Source organism: Diorhabda carinulata, chromosome 6, assembly GCF_026250575.1.
Source record: "Diorhabda carinulata isolate Delta chromosome 6, icDioCari1.1, whole genome shotgun sequence".
Lineage (NCBI taxonomy): Eukaryota > Metazoa > Arthropoda > Insecta > Coleoptera > Chrysomelidae > Diorhabda > Diorhabda carinulata.
Window position 1 is genome coordinate 25322706 of NC_079465.1, and position 21105 is coordinate 25343810.

The 21105-nt window shown below is 27.6% G+C and overlaps 5 protein-coding genes across 12 annotated transcripts; 3 read left to right on the top strand and 2 right to left on the bottom strand.

The window, feature by feature from the left end:
- Positions 1 to 322: 322 nt before the first annotated feature.
- LOC130895931 (CCR4-NOT transcription complex subunit 7) lies at positions 323 to 4213 on the bottom strand. Of its 3 annotated transcripts, none has more exons than XM_057803575.1 (6): positions 4138 to 4213; positions 1826 to 2023; positions 1550 to 1772; positions 1217 to 1493; positions 1019 to 1159; positions 323 to 541 (listed from the first exon to the last, which is right to left on the bottom strand). In XM_057803575.1, exons 2-6 carry the CDS (start codon positions 1935 to 1937, stop codon positions 410 to 412), a joined length of 885 nt encoding a protein of 294 aa, XP_057659558.1. In that variant the 5' UTR covers positions 1938 to 2023; positions 4138 to 4213; the 3' UTR covers positions 323 to 409. The 3 variants fall into 3 exon arrangements, with proteins under 3 accessions (XP_057659558.1, XP_057659559.1, XP_057659560.1); XM_057803576.1 differs by lacking the exon at positions 4138 to 4213 and adding an exon at positions 2097 to 2205; XM_057803577.1 differs by lacking the exon at positions 4138 to 4213 and adding an exon at positions 2097 to 2183 and having other exon boundaries at positions 1826 to 2041.
- LOC130895929 (nuclear RNA export factor 1-like) lies at positions 2631 to 5804 on the top strand. Of its 2 annotated transcripts, XM_057803573.1 has the most exons (9): positions 2631 to 2865; positions 2922 to 3119; positions 3172 to 3313; positions 3369 to 3556; positions 3789 to 3932; positions 4766 to 4983; positions 5041 to 5209; positions 5267 to 5574; positions 5629 to 5804. In XM_057803573.1, the coding sequence occupies exons 1-9, from the start codon at positions 2731 to 2733 to the stop codon at positions 5741 to 5743; spliced, it is 1617 nt and encodes a 538-aa protein (XP_057659556.1). In that variant the 5' UTR covers positions 2631 to 2730; the 3' UTR covers positions 5744 to 5804. The 2 variants fall into 2 exon arrangements, with proteins under 2 accessions (XP_057659556.1, XP_057659557.1); XM_057803574.1 differs by lacking the exon at positions 3789 to 3932 and having other exon boundaries at positions 2646 to 2865.
- A 990-nt stretch (positions 5805 to 6794) lies between these two features.
- LOC130895932 (tetraspanin-9) lies at positions 6795 to 15834 on the top strand. 2 transcript variants are annotated; one of them, XM_057803578.1, is made up of 6 exons: positions 6795 to 7030; positions 13370 to 13463; positions 14620 to 14811; positions 14867 to 15052; positions 15107 to 15337; positions 15492 to 15834. In XM_057803578.1, the coding sequence occupies exons 2-6, from the start codon at positions 13401 to 13403 to the stop codon at positions 15573 to 15575; spliced, it is 756 nt and encodes a 251-aa protein (XP_057659561.1). In that variant the 5' UTR covers positions 6795 to 7030; positions 13370 to 13400; the 3' UTR covers positions 15576 to 15834. The 2 variants fall into 2 exon arrangements, with proteins under 2 accessions (XP_057659561.1, XP_057659563.1); XM_057803580.1 differs by lacking the exon at positions 6795 to 7030 and adding an exon at positions 13066 to 13310.
- LOC130895933 (uncharacterized) lies at positions 10331 to 10974 on the bottom strand. The gene is made up of 2 exons (XM_057803581.1): positions 10628 to 10974; positions 10331 to 10550 (listed from the first exon to the last, which is right to left on the bottom strand). Exons 1-2 carry the CDS (start codon positions 10818 to 10820, stop codon positions 10423 to 10425), a joined length of 321 nt encoding a protein of 106 aa, XP_057659564.1. The 5' UTR covers positions 10821 to 10974; the 3' UTR covers positions 10331 to 10422.
- A 1022-nt stretch (positions 15835 to 16856) lies between the features above and the next one.
- LOC130895936 (histone PARylation factor 1) lies at positions 16857 to 20443 on the top strand. Of its 4 annotated transcripts, none has more exons than XM_057803592.1 (6): positions 16857 to 17106; positions 17163 to 17454; positions 17505 to 17678; positions 17735 to 17963; positions 19492 to 19692; positions 19744 to 20443. In XM_057803592.1, exons 1-6 carry the CDS (start codon positions 16987 to 16989, stop codon positions 20081 to 20083), a joined length of 1356 nt encoding a protein of 451 aa, XP_057659575.1. In that variant the 5' UTR covers positions 16857 to 16986; the 3' UTR covers positions 20084 to 20443. The 4 variants fall into 4 exon arrangements, with proteins under 4 accessions (XP_057659575.1, XP_057659577.1, XP_057659576.1 ...); XM_057803594.1 differs by having other exon boundaries at positions 16875 to 17106; positions 17505 to 17653; positions 17716 to 17963; XM_057803593.1 differs by having other exon boundaries at positions 16875 to 17106; positions 17508 to 17678.
- The last annotated feature ends 662 nt before the right edge of the window (positions 20444 to 21105 follow it).

Sequence of the window (21105 nt, forward strand, 5' to 3'; positions counted from 1 at the left end):
AGATATTCGCACACCACTGGTGACTATCTCTCTTTATCTAATATGAAGGAATATTTAACACGTCCTATTGGTTCCATTTCATATTGTCATACTTTTTTCGTATTCTATTGGTTAAAATTTTACCTTTCATCTGTCAACGTCAACAATAAGTGAAATTGAAAATAAAAACCCAACAATTAAATTCAAATATTTTATTAAATTTCTAATTCCAATATTCCAAAAATTTACGAGTTTAAAAACCTAATTTTAAAACATAAAAAAAACTTAAAATCTATTATGACAACAGAAGTCTGCAGTATGCATTATTCATCATTATATTTAGTTGTTTTTTTTTTCAGAAATATGAGTCACATTAATTTTTTTGCCACGTTATATTCAACAATTTCAAAAGACAACGGACAAGTAAGTTTCATGAAGAGTTCGTCGTGTCACCATTGTCGTTTGAATAATTGTTAGTGGTACCGTTTACTGCGAAAGAAGTACCGAGTCCGTACAGATGACCCGAAAATTTCGAATCGTCGATAGTATCTTCGAAAAACATCTAAAAGTCAACACCAAATCAAAATATATCCACCTCATTCAACAAATATAATGTTATAGTTGAAGAATGTTGCCAGATTTTGATAATAGCATTGAGAAAATCATATTTTTTTCTTCTTCATTTAAATAAATTCATTGTAACATATCGGGGGTTTTGAAATTGGTCTATCAACAATTTAGTCATAGAATATGCTTGGAAGTATTTAAATATTGTATTAGATCCACATATTCTACATATTGACGTATATATATATATATATATATATATATATATATATATATATATATATATATATATATATATATATTTATATATATATTTATATATATATTTATATAAATTTTATATATATATATATATATATATATATATATATATATATATATATATATATTAATCAAATTATCAAAAATTTACTGATTTAGTTATAAAACTTTAAATTTTTTCATCAAATTATTAATAATAATTTGAGCATACCTCTTTCATTTTGAAAAAAGCCATTCCTGTTAAAAGGGAATCCGATCCTGCTTGATGTTGGGGTCCTATCCTCTCCAATTCTAGTTGTTCCGCTACTTCTTGTAACCCCCCTTTCAAATTTTTACAAGATTTCATTAAATACTAAAAACGAAAACATTAATTACAAAAAACAATTATGAAAATAATGAAAAAAATTACCTTCACGTCATATATTGTAGGGAAATATATTTTCAGTAAATCGAAGAATTCGTTTTCGTCGTGCGGTAAATGATTATCAGTTAATAATTTGATGAGATATCCAAAATCGTAGCCGGAATGGAAGGAAAGCCATTTGATATTTTCCACTAAAACAATCCCGGACGACATGAGTAATTCCGCAAATTCCAGTGGTTCTATACCTTCATCTTCATGTTTCTTAAATTGGATCCCAGAGTTTTGTAATAAATCGATACTGTCCTGTGCGTACATATCCTCGCTGAAAAATATAATAAAAATAACTATAAATATTGGTAACAATTCAAATATACTTACTGAAGATTGAATTTAAAATTGAATTGCCACGTTGTGTATACACCTCCCGGGGTTTTTCCATTATCATCGAGAAACGTGAGCCCCAATTGTATTATTCTCAATAAATCTACATTACACCGCAACATTTGGTATTGATAATCAGCTGAACTGCGAAATTCTCCAATAGGTCTAGCTACTACACCGGGAAACTCAGTATCCATAGCTACATATTGATATTTCTGCACTAAAAATTAAATTTGTAACAAAAAAAAGTTGATTTATTTGTGTATTAAGTACCGATTTGTCGTATTGTTCGAAATTCTTCTTCCAAATTATGAGCCCATACGTCTCGAATACCGCAATCTTCATTATTCGGATGTGCAAGGCTACCTAAAGTAGCTGCCGGCATATTTCTACTAATCTTTGTAAATTCTGACAATGAATTATTTTAGACAACATTCATTAATTAGTATTTCTTAGAATAATGCGTTTCGACTACAAAACATTATTACGCTATAATATTAAGATCAAAATAAACGTTTTATAAATATTTAAAAATAAAACTTACTTTTTTTTTCATTATATAGAAAACATTAGTTGATCAAAAATTATTTTTTATTTGAAAAACATGAGCATTTCACAATATATAATAATTTTGACAACTGAAAAGATTGACATTTGACATTCTTAGGCAATTTCATGTGATCTCAAAAACTTTTATAGAATTGAACGAAAAGTTTCCATATTTAATTAAATCAATCTAAATAGTAGAACAATATTTCTTATTGAAAAAAATAAATTTTATTCGAGTAGTGAAAAAATTTCTAGAAATCCGCTTTTACATTTACCAATCATGGTTACATTCAGCGGACGAAACCTAGTGCAACTATTATACAACCAATCATACGCTACAAAATCTACACGTTCTGGAGCGGAAGCAATGTTTCGAAGCGTATTTAATTTTTGTTAGAAAGCGGTAGCAAAATTTGATAAATCAGCTGTGTTCTGTGATCAAATGTCAAGTTGTAACCTTTCTTATAGAAGAAAACATGCGCATTACATCGATCTTAATTTAATTACCAACTAATTCAGAATCGATTCTAGACTTAACCAACGAACAAAGCTATCAAACGTCAACAATTTTTAACCTCAAATAATTAATAGTGTAGTTAATCAGTTAATTTGATAGAAGCATAGTGAAAATGAAAATCGGAAAGGCGGCTAATATGATGCCTAATTCAGGAGCAGTTTACGTTACTGCATCAAATCTCCCAACCGGTATAATATATAAAAACAAAGCTCTACTTTCTAGTCAGAACTATTGGCATAAATTTATCGTATGTGATCAAATATTGAATTAAATTATATTAAAAATGAAAAGTTTTTTTAATAGGTTTGCAATGCTGCGTCTACATCTCGAAATGATATATTAGATGCAATTATGGAACAAGTTTATCCTATGGACTTGATTCCAGTATCATTTTGGAGAGACAATCACGGCGCTAATTTTTTAGCGAGGAATTGTGAACACGCTATAGAAAAACTTTGTAAAGATAATTTAGTTGTTGCTAATCCAAAAACTAATAAAAAAGTAAGTTTAAGCGAGTATTATTAAATTATAAGACATATATAAACATTTTCAGTTTCAACTCAACCTTGTATTGAAATTTGCTACAACAAAAGAGTTTACAATAGACATTAAGAAAAATATTTTGGCAGTTTTGACAAAAAGATTTAATACTTTAACTAAAGTGCTTAATTTGGTTAAATTCCATGAAGAACAAGGTAAATTCATGATTATTTTTTATTGTTTACGAATTTTTAATCTTCTATATTTCAGATTTATTAGAGTATTGTCCACTTTCTCAACCAAAAATAATGTTTTTTGTACTGCATTTAGCGAAATCTTTATTTCCACATCCTGAGGTATATTTATTGCAAAATAACGGAATCAAAATATTGAATCCTTTGGAATCCCTGTTAACACAAGTACCTTACATCAAGAGTATAGATTTAAGATATAACAATGTAAGTAATCTTTTGTTATAATTATTTTAAAATTGATTTTATTTAACTTAATTTCTGTTTTTTTTACTTATTTTGTGTGTATGTTGTTTTCTTATTTTAAAGTTTTATTTCTGCTAATTTTTTTTGGAGAAATAACAATTATTCTGAACACTTTTCCGTAGTATAGATGAATATTTCCCCCCTCCAAAACACCATAATCTCCCCATTTTTTCACTCGATATCTATTTTTTAGATATCGAATATCGATAATTTACATTATTTGAATATTTTCAAATTGACTGAATTGTATTTAGACGGAAATCCTTTCTGTGAAAAGCTATCTGTAGACGAGTATGTTAAATTAATAACCAATACAGTTAAAGGACTTAGAAAGTTAGTAAGTAATTTTTCACTTTCATAGAAATATGTCGCTTTACCAGGGTAGGGCTGATTTATTTTAAACTAAATGTATTTTTCAAATAATAATAACAATATAAAAATATCTGAATTATTTTCTAAAAAAAATGCACATATAATATTTTCTATTGTTAATAATTAATAAAATAATATTTTTAACTAATATAATATAAATTTATACTCACATTTAACAAAGTTAAAAACGTTACCTCTGCCTCAGTTTATTTATCTAACCTAACTTTACAATTTTGACATTTAGGTTGATAATTGCAGCCACTAAACAAAAATAAAAATATCTAGTACAGTACAACAAGTACAGCTATCAACAAAATATAAAAATCTAAAATATCAATTAAATAATTTCTCATATATCATAGGAAATTACATATAAACGTTGGCATTCGTGTGGTGTGTTAATGACATTTGCAGCCACCGAACTAAATATAAATATCTAAAGTGTGAGTGAAATCATTTCTCTTGTATCAGAGGAAATTACATACTTAATATTGGTAGTCGTGTAATAACAACGATGTTTTAAAATTTATTGTTGTCAAAATATGGACATTATTTTAGACTTTCTCTTCGTGTTTCTCGTTTCTAATTTGCTTTTTATAAATAATCATATAAAATTTGAATCTTTTATTATTTGCCTACATTATTTTATACTAAACAGGAAAAAAAGTACGTGACAACTGCGCACAAACATATTATGTTATGATGAACAACACTTTTTAGAGGTTATGTTTCGTGAATAAAGTTCGTTATGTGATTTAAATTTATAAAAATAGTGATATTAGTAGGATGTGTTTTTAGGATGGTCAACTTTTGAAATTAGACAATTTACCTGTTGCTAAACGTAATTATTTCTGCAATTTTCAAGTGGCCCCTTTAGTGAATCAATTTTTAGAACATTTTTATCACGTTTACGATTCGAATAATAGGGAAGGTTTGAAGGAATTGTATCATAAAGACGCTATGCTTTCACTAAATTCCACTTATTACCCAAATCAAGTGACATCTATAAGCGCAAGGTACCCAAACTATTTATTGATTACGTTTTTAGAATTCCAATATTGTGTACATTTCAGGATACACACCTACAGTCAAATATCGAGAAATTTGCAAAAATTAGCAAATTTTTCGATGATGCATAACAATTTATATTTAGGAAATCAACAAATCGCGAATATTTTGTTAAATTTACCAGCTACACAACACGATCCTTATTCTTTTACAGTAGACGTTATGAGTTATACAGTAAGTTGAAAATTTCGTGCAATTTTCATTTAGATCATTCCTTATCCGTGCTTTTAGAATAGTTCCATTATTTTATCAATATCTGGGGTGTTTAAAGAATGTATCGATGGTATTTCGACAGACGAAAGGATATACGGTTTTTTTAGGACATTTGTAATTGAAATAATTAATAGGGATGGGCTGTGTTACATAGTAAATGATCAAATTCACGTATACAACGCTCTTTCTTGGCAAGTAAGGGATAGTTTCAAGTACAAACAGCCCTTAATTGAAACCCCTAGCGTTCCTCAGAATCCAGAGGAACGAAAACACGTTTTAAAAGCCCTTAAGCTCATCACCAACATGAACACTCAGTGGTGCATTAAGTGAGTAACGTTTCGTGCTTCTTTCTTCGTGGGTTATTTTATTTTGATTTTTAGGTATCTAGAAGAATGCGATTATGATTTAAAAAATACTTTGATTAGGTTTGTAGAGTTGTTTAATCAGGAAAAAATTCCTGATCACGTTTTTGAACAGCCCAAAAATGGAGTTTGATATAAATTTTAAAAAATTTTTATTTATTGGTTTGAATAAATTGTTTTTTTTTATATGAAAATTTTAATTGTTTTATTTTTATCCTTGGTTTCATCTTGAAACATGAAGAAATTTAAAAAAAGAAAGAATTTTATGAATACAGTAAATTTAAAAAAAAATTATATTTATTTTTTCCTTGTTTTTTGACCTAAAAGTTGAGAAGATTAAAAAAAAGAAATTAAACAATTGAATTATAATGAATTTTGAAAATTCTTTTTTATATTTTTGTCCTGAAACATATTAAAAAAATATAATTGTTGAACGTTAGAGAATTTTTTTAGTTCCTCATATTCACGTATTGTTGAAAGAGACCAATAAGTTGAGCCAACATTAAATGAAGTGAATTAAAGATAGAGAAAGCGGACAAGAGGGATGATATTATTGCAAAAAAGATAAAACCATTCTCTACCTCTCTCTAATCGATATTAAAATAATATTTGTTATTTTCCTTTACCGTTCGTACGGTTTTGACATTATAACGATCCCTCTATCTTCAATATAACTCTATGAAAATGAAGAAATTTTGACATTAGTATTAACAATTGCAGACATTGAACAAAATCTAAAAATCCTAAGTGTGAGTGAAATCATTTCTCGTGAATCAAAGAAAATTATATTTTAAGCAGTGGTAGTCGTGTGACATCGAGAATAAAATCGTAATTTTATTATAGTTATAAACTAATTGAAGGGAATTATTCGCTTTAAAACATTCAAAATATAATTTATTTACAGAAATGAATTTATATTACCACTGATTTGTAAAAATTGACAACATGATGTTGCTATTTCAATTTTAATCTGAATTCGAGTCGAACATTTTATTTTCTTCAAAATATATCAATTATAGTTATATATAGACATTTAATTCACTTTTTTTATCAATTAATCATCCTTTTTTATGAAAAATCAATAAATTACCCTTAAACTTACCTAATTCTAAACCTCTGTTAAGTTACTGAAATCCCGCCATTCGAGCTCATCCGACAATTGCCGATCGACGTAGTTCGGAACTTCAAAATATGGAAGTAGGAAATTCAAAAAATATCAACAGTACATGTTGTGCATTGGTGGTAAATGTGTTTGTTTTGGCGCTTTTTTTGACGAATCATTTACGCAATATTTACATATTCCATCGATGATCTTATTGAGAAAGTTCCAATACAAAATTAACCGATCTTGACCTTGTTTTTATGAATTCAACAAACATGTGTTTTGAAATTATAGGATTCAAAACTATAAGGAACTAAGGTGAGTATTACGTATTATAGTAGTGTACTGACATTTTATTAATATTTATTAGATATTCTGAAGATCGTTTATTTAAATCATTTATAAAACTTTTAATAATAATTAAAAATAAGTACAATATATTTTTTAAATTAATAGATTATTAGGTTTTTGTTCTGGTATGAAATATCAAACTATAGTACTATATGGGTTTAATATGTTATGAAAATGTTTATTGGCCATAAAATCGACTAAATATTTAATTTTAATAAGCTCATAGCTACAGTTTACAATTTAAAGATCTAATCAAACACCATCTTAAAGTACCTATATCCTTTTAGAAGTTAAAAACCGCTGGAAAAGACAAATATTTGTATAATGCTTTTACGGAACTGTATCTTTTTTGGTGGTACAATCTTTTTGTGTATATATTGTATGCGTCAATTTGGGTACCTGTAATCAATGTGTCAATAAACCTGTTGAATGTTTTTTGGGTAGGTAGATACGATCTCCATTCAGAAAAAAAATAGGTGTGATGTGTATACTACCTACACACAAAAAGTTGTCATTTTCCCGCTACTTATAAATGGTAAATTATACAGGGTATTTCTTAATACATAAAAATATTCACAAGGTTACTCTTTATTTATTATAATAGTTTTTATACAAGTTGTGCGTGAAAAGTACAGTGGCGTACGTATATAATTAAATCTAATTATGTTAATATACATATATTCCAAATACTTTTATGGAATAGAAAATAGTTTTCTAAATGCCATTAAGCTTTGAAAGGTAGTGAATGTTGACTTGACATTAACATTGAGCTACTGGTTTTAATTAAATTTAACGTAGTAAAACCAGTTTGTATAATTCAGTACAATTCAGTTCTGGCTGGACTATGGTTTTTATGTTGAAAAAAACGTGACTACAACAATACAAAGCGTTGATTAAATCCCTTTCCTAAATAGGGGAGTTACAAATTCCACTAAACTTTATGAAATAATACAAGGTGATTAAAAAAAAGGTCACATGAGTACTGAAGCATTATATTATTTTTTAGCTTTGTTTGATCAAATATTAGATTATTTGTAGTTAAGAACCATAAAGTATGTACGTAAAATTTTGTTTTAATAAATTGTGTTATACGGGGTGATACGTTTTTTCGATCGAAAACAGAAGGAAGACTAATAGAAATATATAAAGTCTTTTTATGTTATTAGATGTAATTAGTATTATACCAGGTGTGATTAAAACAATTATTATTTTCGAGATGAGCCATATTGTGATAAATCTAACGATAAAAAACATTTTATACAACTTAACGATGAAAAACAAAGTATTTTATCAATTTTGGGTTCTCTTTCTTCGCTAAACTTTTGTATAATCAATCGCCTGTTGTAATAAACAAGTGTTTCGTCTGGTTTTGACGTCGACAAACATCCTTAACTCACTCATCAACATTTTTAAATAGTTCATACCATATTTTACTTTGTTAAGTATATTTATTCAATTTGAAACACAATTTATCATTGATACATCGTTCTAAACCCTTCTTCGAGTTGAAACTTCGACCTTATTACTGTTTACTTCACTATTACCAATTTACAAAGATCATCTTAACTAGTATTAAGTAGTAAACATTCTTTTTCGATATATTTTGATCACACCTCGTATTATTTGTTTATTGCTCGAACAAACTTTCAATATTTATCCTTCCATCTGATTTTGAAGTGATAATGCTGATCTAAATAAAGCCGGTCTATAATTTGAACTCGCATTAAATTTTAAAGAATACGTATATTTAGCTCAACTACTATAAATTTCCATCTGGTGTTTTGAAAATGATCTCAAATAAAATCGCTTCATCTAAACAGACATCCAGGCATTGAAATTATTATTGTTCGTGTCCGTATATCTCGTCTGGACCTTAAAAGTTTTCAAGTACTTGAGTGATGCTGGAAGTACTTCACGGTAAAGCACTTAGACGTCGTATATGTTTTTCGTCAGTCCAACAGTATATTTAATTTGGTTATAAATCAATAAAATACACAAAAATCAATTAACACTAAATAACATTAACCATATTACATATATATATATATATATATATATATATATATATATATATATATATATATATATATATATTTATTCACCCTGTATATTAAGCGAAATAACTTTGGCCTGATTATCAAACGATATTAATAAGCTTGACATTTACCTTGTTAAAAGTCAACAAGCTATAAAATTAGTAAAGTTATCCACCTACAGAATCGATTTAAAAAAATAATTTAAAGAAAAACAGCTGTGTGTTAATATAAATATCAATTAAAAGAGCTTCTGTTACAAGCAATCAAACGTAATTGATATCATTGATTTCTTATAAAACGATTAAATCGAATAGATCTTGGAACAGTTCATTGACATAGTTAAGAAAACTGTGATATACGTTATACAAAACGCATCGATTTCACTCTTTTTATTACTATACGCAGATATTGTTAAACTAGGTCTTGAAGTTTTATTATAAAAATGATTAAAATATTAATAAAATACTATAAAAACAATAACGATGTTTAAATTTTTGAATACCCCTCGTATTATAACTAGCAATTATATAATTAATAAAAGTTGACACATTATCTTAAAATAAACGTGACCACAATCTTAAAACAAACTTTTTCTTGAAAATAATTTGTCTTATAATATATTTTTTTTAAATTAACAATTTATGTGATGGTCTAGTTAGACATAAACCTCGATTACATTCTTCAGTGACATTTTATTCGATATACAGTTATGTGACACTTCATTGTTTCGTCGCGAATGAACCAAAAAAAAAAAGAATATGTTAACAATGAAATCATGTGTCTTTGACAGAAGGTCAAGAATTTTATTATTAGACTTTAAAATTATTCAAAACGAGTTACTTTGAATATACGTATAAATATATCAAATTAAATATCATAAAAGAAGTTGAATGTAACCTCAATTCAATCAATCCACTCAGTAATTTCAATTGACTATTTATGGTCACGTGGTTTTGACAGATCGGTAATCTTATTATGGAAATGAGATGTATCTCGGTTCATTTAACAAATTATTAGATCTGTACGTGAAAGTAACCAACAGATTTATGACTTTTAAGAAAATTCTAAGCCATTTCTTTGAATTTATAGTGTACTATTAGAAGAATTCTATCTAAAGAGAAAGTTTTATACGAAAAAAAAACTAAGCGATGTTCCGATTTATTTTATTTATACATTGTTTTACAGATTTTTTTCTTTGGTTAAACATTAATTCTAGCTCTCCCTCGCCATATTTTCTTAGAAATTTATATCACGCTATTTCTATTCCGTTCACGGACGATTTCTAGAAACTCGCCAGTGGCGGCTTCAGTATTTTGTAGCAACTTAAACGAAAATAGGTGAAATACATTTCCAAGTTGTGACGGGTAATGATGGCTGGGCTTTGTAATTTTCACAAATTCTTTTCCACTGCATTTCTGTTGGACTATAAATAGCTTTTGAACGGAGGTTACCTTTTAAAACAAAAAACAAGGTTTTACTCACAATTTTTTTTGTAATATATTCAAAAGGGTAAATATTTATTTTTTACCTTTAATGACCTCTAATTCATTGATAAACTCCTTATTTCTTTTCACAGCGCGATCTAGAGTATTAATCGAAGTAAATTCAGACTTTTTCACGTTTAGATTTTTATCACTTTTTATTTCTTGCAGTTTTTTATCAATTTTTTCTTCATCTTTTTCGTATTTTAATAAAGCTTTTTCGACGTCTGCTAAAGGCATTTTCCTTTTCACGTTTATGTTGTCAAAAATAAATTTGATAATTCAGTGTTACTATAGTTACTATGATCACAATAATAAACAGGATAATTGTATCAATACTGTTACAGTTACCTGTAATGTGTCGAAGTTATTTTTGTAGGTTTGAACATGTAGATGGCGGGCTTAAACAAAATTAAAAATATGTCGTTGAAAGTTGTGATAATCATTTATTATTGTTCCTAAATAACTTCTATTCACATAAATTATAATAAAAACAATAAAAACTTCGATATCCTTGAATACAAGTAGAGAAATGTGCTTTTTACAGTTTCCTGTAGTACGGGAAAATTAAATAATTGATCTTATAGCTTTGCAGTTAAAAGTGAAGATGGCGTTAAATTTTAATAATGACAAACTTAATTAAGTTATATATATGCATGATATTTAGAAAAAACGCAATAAGAATAAATAATAATTTATATATAAAGATTCTCAAACTCAAATACGATTTTATATTATTATCTTTAACAACGCCAATAATAAAAATTGGTTTAAAATAATTATAAATCGTACTTAAAACTTAAATTATCTACAGTAACGCTACTGTATTATTAAATGAACCGAATTCTGTAATATATTACAGTAAAAAAATAAATTAACTTTTTTTACTGACAAACATGATAAAAATGTATTAGGTCTGGTAACTATTCGGTTGCAATATACAACCTTGGTGATATGAATGACGTCATTACACATTATAATTTTATCATATGATAGTTTCACGAATATATGCTAATAAATTCACAATTATAATGAGTTAATAATAATTTTTTGATAAGTTTGTATATATCAGTAAAAAATGAATATTTCATTTATTAAAACAGTTTTTTTCCATTTGTAATGTTATTAGAGTTAGTTAAATAAATCTATGGTTGACTAAATGACCAATTTTGATCATTAGTCCAGTGAACAACGGCTTTTACCTCAGATTTCCAACAAGACGCTTCGATTTGCTTGGAATTTTAACAGTAGATTGTAAATACCTTAAAAAGAAAAGTCTACTCTATGCCGATATGTGCTTTTTACTATGGGGGTTAATATCACCCCAACTAGGGGGAGGTAATTTTTTATTGAAACTAATTGTAGTTTTTTCGAAAAATCAATACTTTTTTATTTATTGGTGATTGAAATTTTGTTATATATTTTCAATAAATTTTTCACAAAAAGCTCAAAAACTTTAGATTTTATTGAAAAAACTGTAAGGGGGTTAAATGTAGTTGGAAAAAAATGAAAAGAATGTTTTGTTTTTTTGGTTATAGACCTAATACAGACCGAGTTGATAAAGGTGGAATTTATTTAGTGAATAGAAGATTTTGAAAAATTTATTAAATGAAAAACGGTCAATTTTAATTACAATTAAAAATTGTATTGAATCGTTTTTGAAGAACTTTAAAAAAATATTAAAATGAGACTCTATAAGACTTTTTAATACATAAAATAAGGGGGTTATGACGAAAATAAGATAGAATCCCTCCATTTCATGAAAAAACATCATTTCTACCCTCCTTAATTGAAATAAAATGTTATAAATTCTCAAATCACTTTAATTTAATACAAATAATAGGATCAAGAAGTTTGGGGTAGTTTATAAGGGATAAAAATATGCAAAATAATCATTTACAAATCAAGCACTACGAAAAAAGTCAATTTAACATACCTAATATTTTTAATTCTATAAATAAGATTAGATTTGTTTTTTTTTCAACTTTTTCGTAATAAGGGATGATTTTTAAGGGTGATAAATTGGTGAAAAAGTAACATTTGAGTTGAATACAATAAAAAAACATTTAATATAAGTTAAGTGAGATAAAATACTAACTATATTTGTTTTTTTTTACATTTTTATCATATGAGGGGTTTTTTAAGGATTGAAATACAATGATTAAGGGTTGAAAAACATAAATAGTAAACTATAACATCATGCGATTTTAATTTTAATCCTAATAATGTTTTTTTTTACTTTCTAAATGGTTTGAATTTTATTTTATTGAATTTTGACAATAAGGGGTAGTTTTCACCTATTACAATAATTCGCATATATTGGCATAGTGTAGATTTTGAATTGAATGATAAATAGAACTTAATTCCAAAATTTCACGCAAATCCATACGTCTTGGTGGAATCCTGAGGTGATACCACATTTTTACCGTTGTTCACTGTACTAAATATGATAAATTTAAACTGTTTGACGCTTGAATCGTCTACATCCATCATGAGTCAATAAACAGAACCAGATTCTTCTAAAAACCTATTCTAGTCAATTCCTGCCTTATGCTAATAGCACCCGATATCTAATCAATACAAATTTCGAAATATCTACCAAAAATAATAATAAATTATTCAAATGTTTACAATAATATGTTCAACTGGAGGTCAACAAATTAGTTTATCATATTTCGGACTCGGTTGAAGTCCACTTGCAAAAAAAAACGTCGATTCAAGTGTTAACAAGTAAATTAGTGTTACTTTGCTGTTTTTTTTTAAATTATTTATAAAAAAACACTTTGCAGGTTAACGAACTGATGGTGCACAAGCTTGAAGATGTCGATTAGTGGTTATACTTGTATACGAGTAGTGTTTTGTTGGGTTAATGTGTTGTTTTGGGTAAGTTTATATTCATAATACGTCAATAATCACAAGTCATTTTGAACATTTACACAAATAACTGAAGTCTGGATCAATTAGGATCAATTTCGTTGGGCAGCCACCAGATGGGGTACGACGTGTGCTCAACGGCCCCTTTGTCGCTCGTAATGCTACTATGAACAAGTTATTTTGCAAATCATTGACGATGAAACATGTTTCTAATATTAAATGTTGAAATAATTGTGACTGTTGTAAAGAATGATTGAAAGATTCTATGGAACATAAAATTATTTTAAAGCATCATTTCAAATACTATTTGTATACTATAACAACGAAAAGTTTATTTTCAAATTCGTTTTATTATTTTGAACATTAAATTTTGATATTTCTCAAAAGTCTATTAATAATTATGTAAGTACGTGAGAATAAAAAGCGGTAATTGTATACACAATGGGTACTAGAGATCTCTACTGTTATTGTTTTCTTAATAAAGAAATAAATTTATGACGGTAAATAGATGTAAGCAAACAATAGTATTTATATAATCGTCATAAATTTCTCTTTTTAATGTATTATGAAAGATATTTCCATTAAACCCAAAACATACGGAATTCTATTTATTATTCTAATTTTACTTTTGAAATCTTCTTATTAGTAAATCTAAGAAAACAGCTGATCAACGTCAGAATGACTCTCGTGGGGTAAACAATCGACCGTATTAGGTTTTTTTTGGTTTCTTCCGGGATCGAGAGTTGTTTTGTGATATTAAGAAAACTCCACAGATACTATTTAGATCTATTTCAATAAACTAATTCAGCTGAAACTACCTATTCCTTAAGTTTTTTCTAGTAAGTAAGCTTTCAAATATGGGGACACGTGGTATAATTTCGTCTGGAGCGCCATCTTAAATTAATGCAGAGTAGAGCTCAAAATACCGAAAAAATATATTACCTTTGTTATTAGATGATTTGTTCAATAATTGTTTATTTAAATTCGTAGGTTAATCATGTAATTAACAATGATTAGTTTCGACGCTGCATCAATTTAAGATGACGTTTCCAGTCAAAATTGTTTACCACGTGATCTTATTTGACGTTTTAAGCAAGCGTCGAGCGTCAACATGAAATTGCATCTTAAAAATATTATATAATTATGTATTGTGGTTATGTTACAGATTACTGGTTGCGGTTTATTGGGTGGCGGAATATGGCTACGAGTAGCCTACGAGGGGTATACGAATTTACTACCTCAGTACGCCTTACTTAGTGCTGATGCTTTAGCCATAGCTTTAGGAATCATAACTTTTACTTTTTCTTTTTTCGCATGTTGTGGTTCATGGTTTCAAAACAGATGTATGCTTATAACGGTAAAAATTTCGTTCGACGTATTTTTGGTATTCCCTATTATTTTTTCATTTTTAGTATTTTTGCCTAGTCGTATTCATATTTTTGCTGGAGTTTATTTTCGGATCTTTAGCTTTCATATTTCGAGACAGCTTGAAACACACATTCAGCGAGGAATTACAAAACGGCATATACCATCATTACAATACGTCTTTACGAGGGCCGAACAGTTTAGTGCAGATATGGGATAATATACAAGTTCAAGTAAAACGAATTTAATTGTTTAATTAATGTGATATTTAATTTTAAATTTTCAAGTTTGGATGTTGTGGGGTTAAAAGTTATGAAGATTGGTATATGATAGACGCTTGGCCGGACGAGAAATGGGTACCTGATTCCTGTTGCCTTCCAGCTAATTACGACCTTAATTGTGGTAAAATTAGAGATGTAAATATTTATACCCAAGGCTGTTACGCCCAAATACACAATTTTTTCATAAGAAGACTGGATATTATTGGATTTGTTGGTATACTAATTGCTTTCTTTCAAGTAAGTTAAAATTCTAACCTCACTTTACTATTACTAATAAGATCAATATAGCTATTAACTTTGGCAAGTGACATATGGCGCGTTGTTGACTAAATTAAACTCGAATTTTCTATATAAATAATAAAATATTTCAATGCAATGCTTTTTCTTATAGTTGTATGGATTGATATCTTCCATGATACTTTTTTGTACAGTGAAACATAAAAGAAGGTCGAGGACGTACAAATCTTATTCGTAACGGATATTTTTAAAATAGCAAAATCGTCACAACGATAACAATGTTTTACGACTTTTTGATTGTCCTATATATATACATATCTATTTATTTTGTATATTTATTATGAAATGATTGTAAATATAATTTAAAACGTTGTCCAAAGTCGTTGTAAATCAAGCTTATCTTATTGAAATTAACTATTTATTATAAAAAAATATTTATTTACGGTTATAAGTAATTTTAATAAAAAAAAAATGTATAATAAACTTATTTAAGTAAACGTTGTCTTTTTTTGCACCTTTACCTTTTTACGTTTAAAACTAGTGACATTAAATAAGAAAAAAAACGGCGTTTAAAGATATTTACATTGTTGCCACGTTGTAAATTTGATCCTAAAATGATATTTTGAGTTTACAAATTACAGATAATTCAATCAATAGGTCATCTCGAATAAGGTGATTTGAGACGTCGGCCATATTGTCGTGGTGGACAAACACTTTATTCCATTTTTGTATAGAGAATTGATTATTTTGAGAGATGTTTTGATCGAAATGAATAGCTTTGGGCAAAAAACAACAATATAACCATAATTTCCATGAAAATAGCCCAATATGCGTCCTCCAAGACAATATGGAGGATAGTTGTGACGTCATCTCAAAATGAATTATAGGAAATAAAAAATACAAAGATCGCAATTTTGATTCTAACTTTTAATATTCTCTCTATTAAATTACTATGGAAATAACTGACTATATTTTACACTATGAGTTTTATTTAGAATGCTATTGACAAATGACATAATTGCTCGATTTTGAGAATAATAAATCCCACATCGAAGATCGATACATTAGTGTCAGCTTTTAAAATGTACTTTTCCCTAATACACGTATAATGATTTCATCTACCCTTCATATATTTTTGGAATTTGTTGAGTGACTAAAATAAAGTCAATTTTGTATACTCAACGTAAGCAGATCAGAGTATAAGAATTGTGGAGTCTACAATCAACTTTCACATAACTTTTTTTAAATTAACTATAAAGTTAAAATTAATCTAATTTTATTAAAAAGATAGAAAAAAATTTCGTAATTTGTTTATATTATAAAACAACTGGCAACTCTGTTCAGTATAATTTGTCATTTGTCATACAGCTAACTCGTAGAAAGTTTCTTATTTGGCAGTTTTCATTTATTTACGTTCAAGAGGCAGAAAAAAGTCAAAATTGGGTTAATTTTATCAAGAAGATAGAAAAATATCGTAATTTCCGAATATCATGAAACAGCTGGCAACTTTGTTTAAAATAAACTGTCATTTGTCATACAACCATTTTGTGGGCAATTTAAATTTTTTACATGACAGTTTAAATTTATTTACGTTCAAGAAGCACAAAATTTTTTTAAAGTGATCAAATTTTTGTTATTCTGGTTAAAAAATGGACGGAGAAAATAAAAAGTATCAATTAGACAAACGAACTCTTTGTAAGTACGGTGCTAAATGCTATCAAAAGAATCCTGCACACTTAAAGAAATATAAACATCCCATAAAGAGAAAGGTAAACTCATTTTCTGCATTTAATACAAAATACGTGATATCACAATATATGCATAGATGGTGAATTCTCCGGATCGATCTACGAAGAAGTTTAAAACTGAAGATAAAGTAGCGGCAATTAAAGATGAATCAGAATCCGAGGATATTTCAATTCAAGACGATTCCGACAGTTCAATATATTCCGATACAAATATAAAAGTTAATAATGATGTATCCGATTCTGACAGTGAAAGTTCGTGTAGTAATTTAAGCAGTTTTGATGGAAATAATTCATTTAAAGATATATTAGACAAGTTAGATAATGCCAGTAGTACGAATACAATAAAAAGCGACATTTCCCAAAAGAATGGTGAGTAATTTAATTTAAGGTATTTTATCATTACATAATTTTAATTTCAGAAGAATCTAATCGAGAACAATGGTCGATTTTCATCAAGGAGAAGTTTTTAGTTTCCATGCCTGATGATTTTTACCAATTTTGGGATCTTTGTGAAAAACTCAAGCCATCAAATCCTTTGGAAGCTTTTAAAGAAGTTGGACTTTATTTAGTAGGACCGTATGATGTACTTGCAGGTAACATGTTAAATAATATTTATTTTTTACATTTTAGGTCATATTATTGTTTCTAGGGAAGTTTTTGAATGTAAAAAAGTCAGAAAACGAATATCTAATTCATTGGAGGTATTATAGGGATCCACCTGAACTTCAAACTGTCCTAAGAACTGACGATATTTCTGGTTATCATATTGGATATTTTAGAGACGATCCAGATAAATTACCGGTACTTTTAGTATCTAATTCTCCCAAAAAGAACGGTATCTTAACACCTATGGGGGGAAATATATTTTCGGCAGTTAAGTAAGTCAATTTAAAAATATTATTTTCCTTTACATACAAATTTCTTCTTTTAAATGTTTTTATTTCTGGATTTTATGTTTAAATTTGGGTTAATATTTCACTATTTTTAGCATAGCAAGTTAATTGATTTTGTAATTAAACAACAATTTTGTTTAACATTTTAATTACAGGTTGAAGCGAGTTTTTATTTCGATTTTATTATAAAAATTTTGTGAATTTGTCTATTTTATATTCTAAGGTTTAATTTAATAACTTTTGCTTATTCCTCTGGCATCTGCAATGTCTTAGTGAAGTTTATCAAGAAAATACCCCATTTTAGGTCTATTGGCCACTTGTTTGTTATGTTTCGTTACTAATAGTTCTTCTAATAGTGAGTTTAGATGAATTTTTAAGATTTTGTAATGTTTTTCAGTTCTCTTTAGTATTTTTTCGTTCAACTAGATCTATTTGGATGGTATCATTTTGTAATCAAGATTTTGTTTTTTTAATTTTTTTCTCCATCAACCAGTGCAGTTCCTTTTCTTTTATGTCAAGTTGTGTTTTCTTTTTGCTGATACGTTGTTTCCAATAGAGTCTTTGACATTATCTTCTTGTGGTATTGTTTAACATGAGTATTCTCATAAATAATCAATGTTATGTGTAGTAATTTGCTTTCATTATCTTCAATCTTTGTAGTTAGCTTGAACAGGATATCAGTGTTATCAATTTCTGTTGTTTTGTATCATATAAGGAAATTTGTTACTGATTTTTTATTGCAGTTCCAGGTGTTGGATCTTGTCAAATGCTTGATAAACATCAAGTAATGCAGTATTATTAATTTTCTAAAACTCTGTTTATTAGTTTTTGAGTTAATAAACTTGTATTGTTAAACATTCCTATTGAAATACAAATTTGTTGTGGGTGTTGGTAGAATTAGTTTGGGAACAACTGAAAGTGGATTTTTAGGGTAATATAATGTGATGTTGATTGGGTTCTTACCGAGTTTGTTTATAATTATTTGGTTTGATGTCGTTGTGTTATAGATATATGTTAGGAAGGCTACTCCTCCAGTATTTTGGCAATTTTTGGTCGTTTTCAGTTGATTATTTCCTAATTCAGTAGTTTTATTTTGGTGGTACAGTTTGTACGGTATCTTTTGTTACTATTCGACGTGATTGGTTTTGTTGCACATCTTGGGTAAGCGGTTAAAAAATTGTGGTGAGATTTGGTGCAAATAAATTTGTTTTTTCCTTGTAGAATGGTTTATAATAACTTTCTTTTATTAGCAGTATTTTTATCTTCTTTATAGGCTTCCAATTGAATTATCTTTTATCAAAACATATTCTTCAAATGAAGAATCTATTTTCTATGAGCTATATAGATTAAAAAATTTTTAACTTTGTAATTTTATCAGCCCGAAACAATTTTGAAATAATTTCCTCTTCTAGTTCTTTGAGTCTTATTCTAGGGTGAATTATTTGTGGAAATTCAAAATTATACAGTTTCCAATGAAAATATTTAAATAAATTCATTTCGATTTGTGTTTTAGTATATTTTTAGAGGACCTCAAGAAGACTGGTAATCCTTTTAGGAAAATGTTGATAGGAAAACTACAATCAAAGTTAATTGAAGAAGCAGGAAAACTTGGTATCGATATGGCGAGTAAAACCAAAGAAATGATCGCTAGAGAAAAGAAAATAGTTACAAGAACCTTCAATAAAATCGGTCTTTGTGTACCTTATGATAAAAAGTGAGTTGATTACTTTATATTTGGATGTAGTTGAACGGATTCTTTTTATAGGACTCAAATAGGATACAGGGAATTGGCTTTAAGTAACAAAGTTTTAGAAGTGAATCTGACTAAACTGCAAAACTCTAAAACCCAAGAAGATAAACAGAAATGTCTCTCGGAACTCCAACCAGTTTTTACTTATACAAGTATTGCAACGGATGAATGCGATTTTGGTACAGGAATAGAACTCGGTTGGAACATTATTAGCCACGGTATTGATAGTTTGAATCCTACTGTAGAGCGGTTTTTGGCAACTAATTACAGGTTATTGAATATGGAAGCTTTTGCTAAAATTGCACAAGCTCATATGAAGAATAGAAAGCGGGGCTTGGATTTAAGTGTATTATGAAACGAATTTTTATACTGAATTTTCGATTTCTTACTATAAAAAGTAGTTTTCAGCAACCAGGATTTTTTCATGAAATATATGGCAACGCTGCATTGTTAATAGGAATAATTATAACCTCTTAGTTTTACGAAGGAGAGGGGGTACTATGAACTTGTAGCATAGAAAAGGTTGCTAAATCTAATAAAATTTACGATAATTATATACTATTGCAGTTTCATCGTTTTATGGATTTAGAAATTAGAAAAATTGTCCGATTTTAAAGAATTTTGTTTTTAGAAAAAAAAATATGCACATGATTTTTGATATATAAATATTCTGATAACTTTTTGTAAAAGTAATCAAATAAACTTTTTTTGTACATTTTCTCTTAATCTACAAAAAATTAAGAAAAAAAGAAGCGTATTATGAAAACTAACCTTAAAAATAGAAGTTGATTGAATGCTCTGTAGTTTTATATATTTGAAAAAGAAGAAGAATTGATAAAATGGTTTGAAAACTAACCTTTAAAAATAGAAGTTGATCTATGCCCTGTAGTTTCAAATATTTGAAAAAGAATCGAGAATATATTATGAAAACTAATCTTGAAAATAGGATTTTTTGTTTATTAGGATCAAGATCCGTTCATTTTCATCAATCAATGTAGATTTCTGAAGATTTCATTTGCTTACAATCAATTATCATAGATTGCTATCAATTTCTGTTTGATAATATCAATATCTGTTGATTTCTATCGATAACTGTCATATATTGGATGCTTATCTTTGATTTTATCATTTGCTGCCGGTTTGTCATTTCTGTTTATTTTTTTTTTCAATAACTATCAATTTTCTTTTGATTTTTGTCAATTTTGTTTAATTTTCTCGATTTATTGACCAAAAAATATAAATAATTCATATTCGCATCACTTTATTTGTATTTATGCTGGCAAAACCATCGAAATAGTTATTAAGAACGACAATTTTGTCTTCAAGCCAATTCAGAACCAAAGCCACAAATAGAGTTAATTAATCCAATGCTACCAA

Excerpts from the sequence above, each read along its gene's own strand:
- LOC130895932 (XM_057803578.1), top strand. The coding sequence starts at position 13,401 with ATGTCGATTAGTGGTTATACTTGTATACGAGTAGTGTTTTGTTGGGTT. Across the intron at positions 15,053-15,106 it reads GGGATAATATACAAGTTCAA|TTTGGATGTTGTGGGGTTAA; the intron begins GTAAAACGAATT and ends TAAATTTTCAAG. Across the intron at positions 15,338-15,491 it reads TACTAATTGCTTTCTTTCAA|TTGTATGGATTGATATCTTC; the intron begins GTAAGTTAAAAT and ends TTTTTCTTATAG.
- LOC130895931 (XM_057803575.1), bottom strand. The coding sequence starts at position 1,937 with ATGCCGGCAGCTACTTTAGGTAGCCTTGCACATCCGAATAATGAAGAT. Across the intron at positions 1,773-1,825 it reads TCGAACAATACGACAAATCG|TGCAGAAATATCAATATGTA; the intron begins GTACTTAATACA and ends TTTAATTTTTAG. Across the intron at positions 542-1,018 it reads CTTTTTTCAAAATGAAAGAG|ATGTTTTTCGAAGATACTAT; the intron begins GTATGCTCAAAT and ends GTTGACTTTTAG.
- LOC130895936 (XM_057803592.1), top strand. The coding sequence starts at position 16,987 with ATGGACGGAGAAAATAAAAAGTATCAATTAGACAAACGAACTCTTTGT. Across the intron at positions 17,964-19,491 it reads AATATATTTTCGGCAGTTAA|TATATTTTTAGAGGACCTCA; the intron begins GTAAGTCAATTT and ends TTTGTGTTTTAG. Across the intron at positions 19,693-19,743 it reads TGTGTACCTTATGATAAAAA|GACTCAAATAGGATACAGGG; the intron begins GTGAGTTGATTA and ends TTCTTTTTATAG.
- LOC130895929 (XM_057803573.1), top strand. The coding sequence starts at position 2,731 with ATGAAAATCGGAAAGGCGGCTAATATGATGCCTAATTCAGGAGCAGTT. Across the intron at positions 4,984-5,040 it reads GTGACATCTATAAGCGCAAG|GATACACACCTACAGTCAAA; the intron begins GTACCCAAACTA and ends TGTACATTTCAG. Across the intron at positions 5,575-5,628 it reads AACACTCAGTGGTGCATTAA|GTATCTAGAAGAATGCGATT; the intron begins GTGAGTAACGTT and ends TTTGATTTTTAG.
- LOC130895933 (XM_057803581.1), bottom strand. The coding sequence starts at position 10,820 with ATGCCTTTAGCAGACGTCGAAAAAGCTTTATTAAAATACGAAAAAGAT. Across the intron at positions 10,551-10,627 it reads TGAATTAGAGGTCATTAAAG|GTAACCTCCGTTCAAAAGCT; the intron begins GTAAAAAATAAA and ends TTGTTTTAAAAG.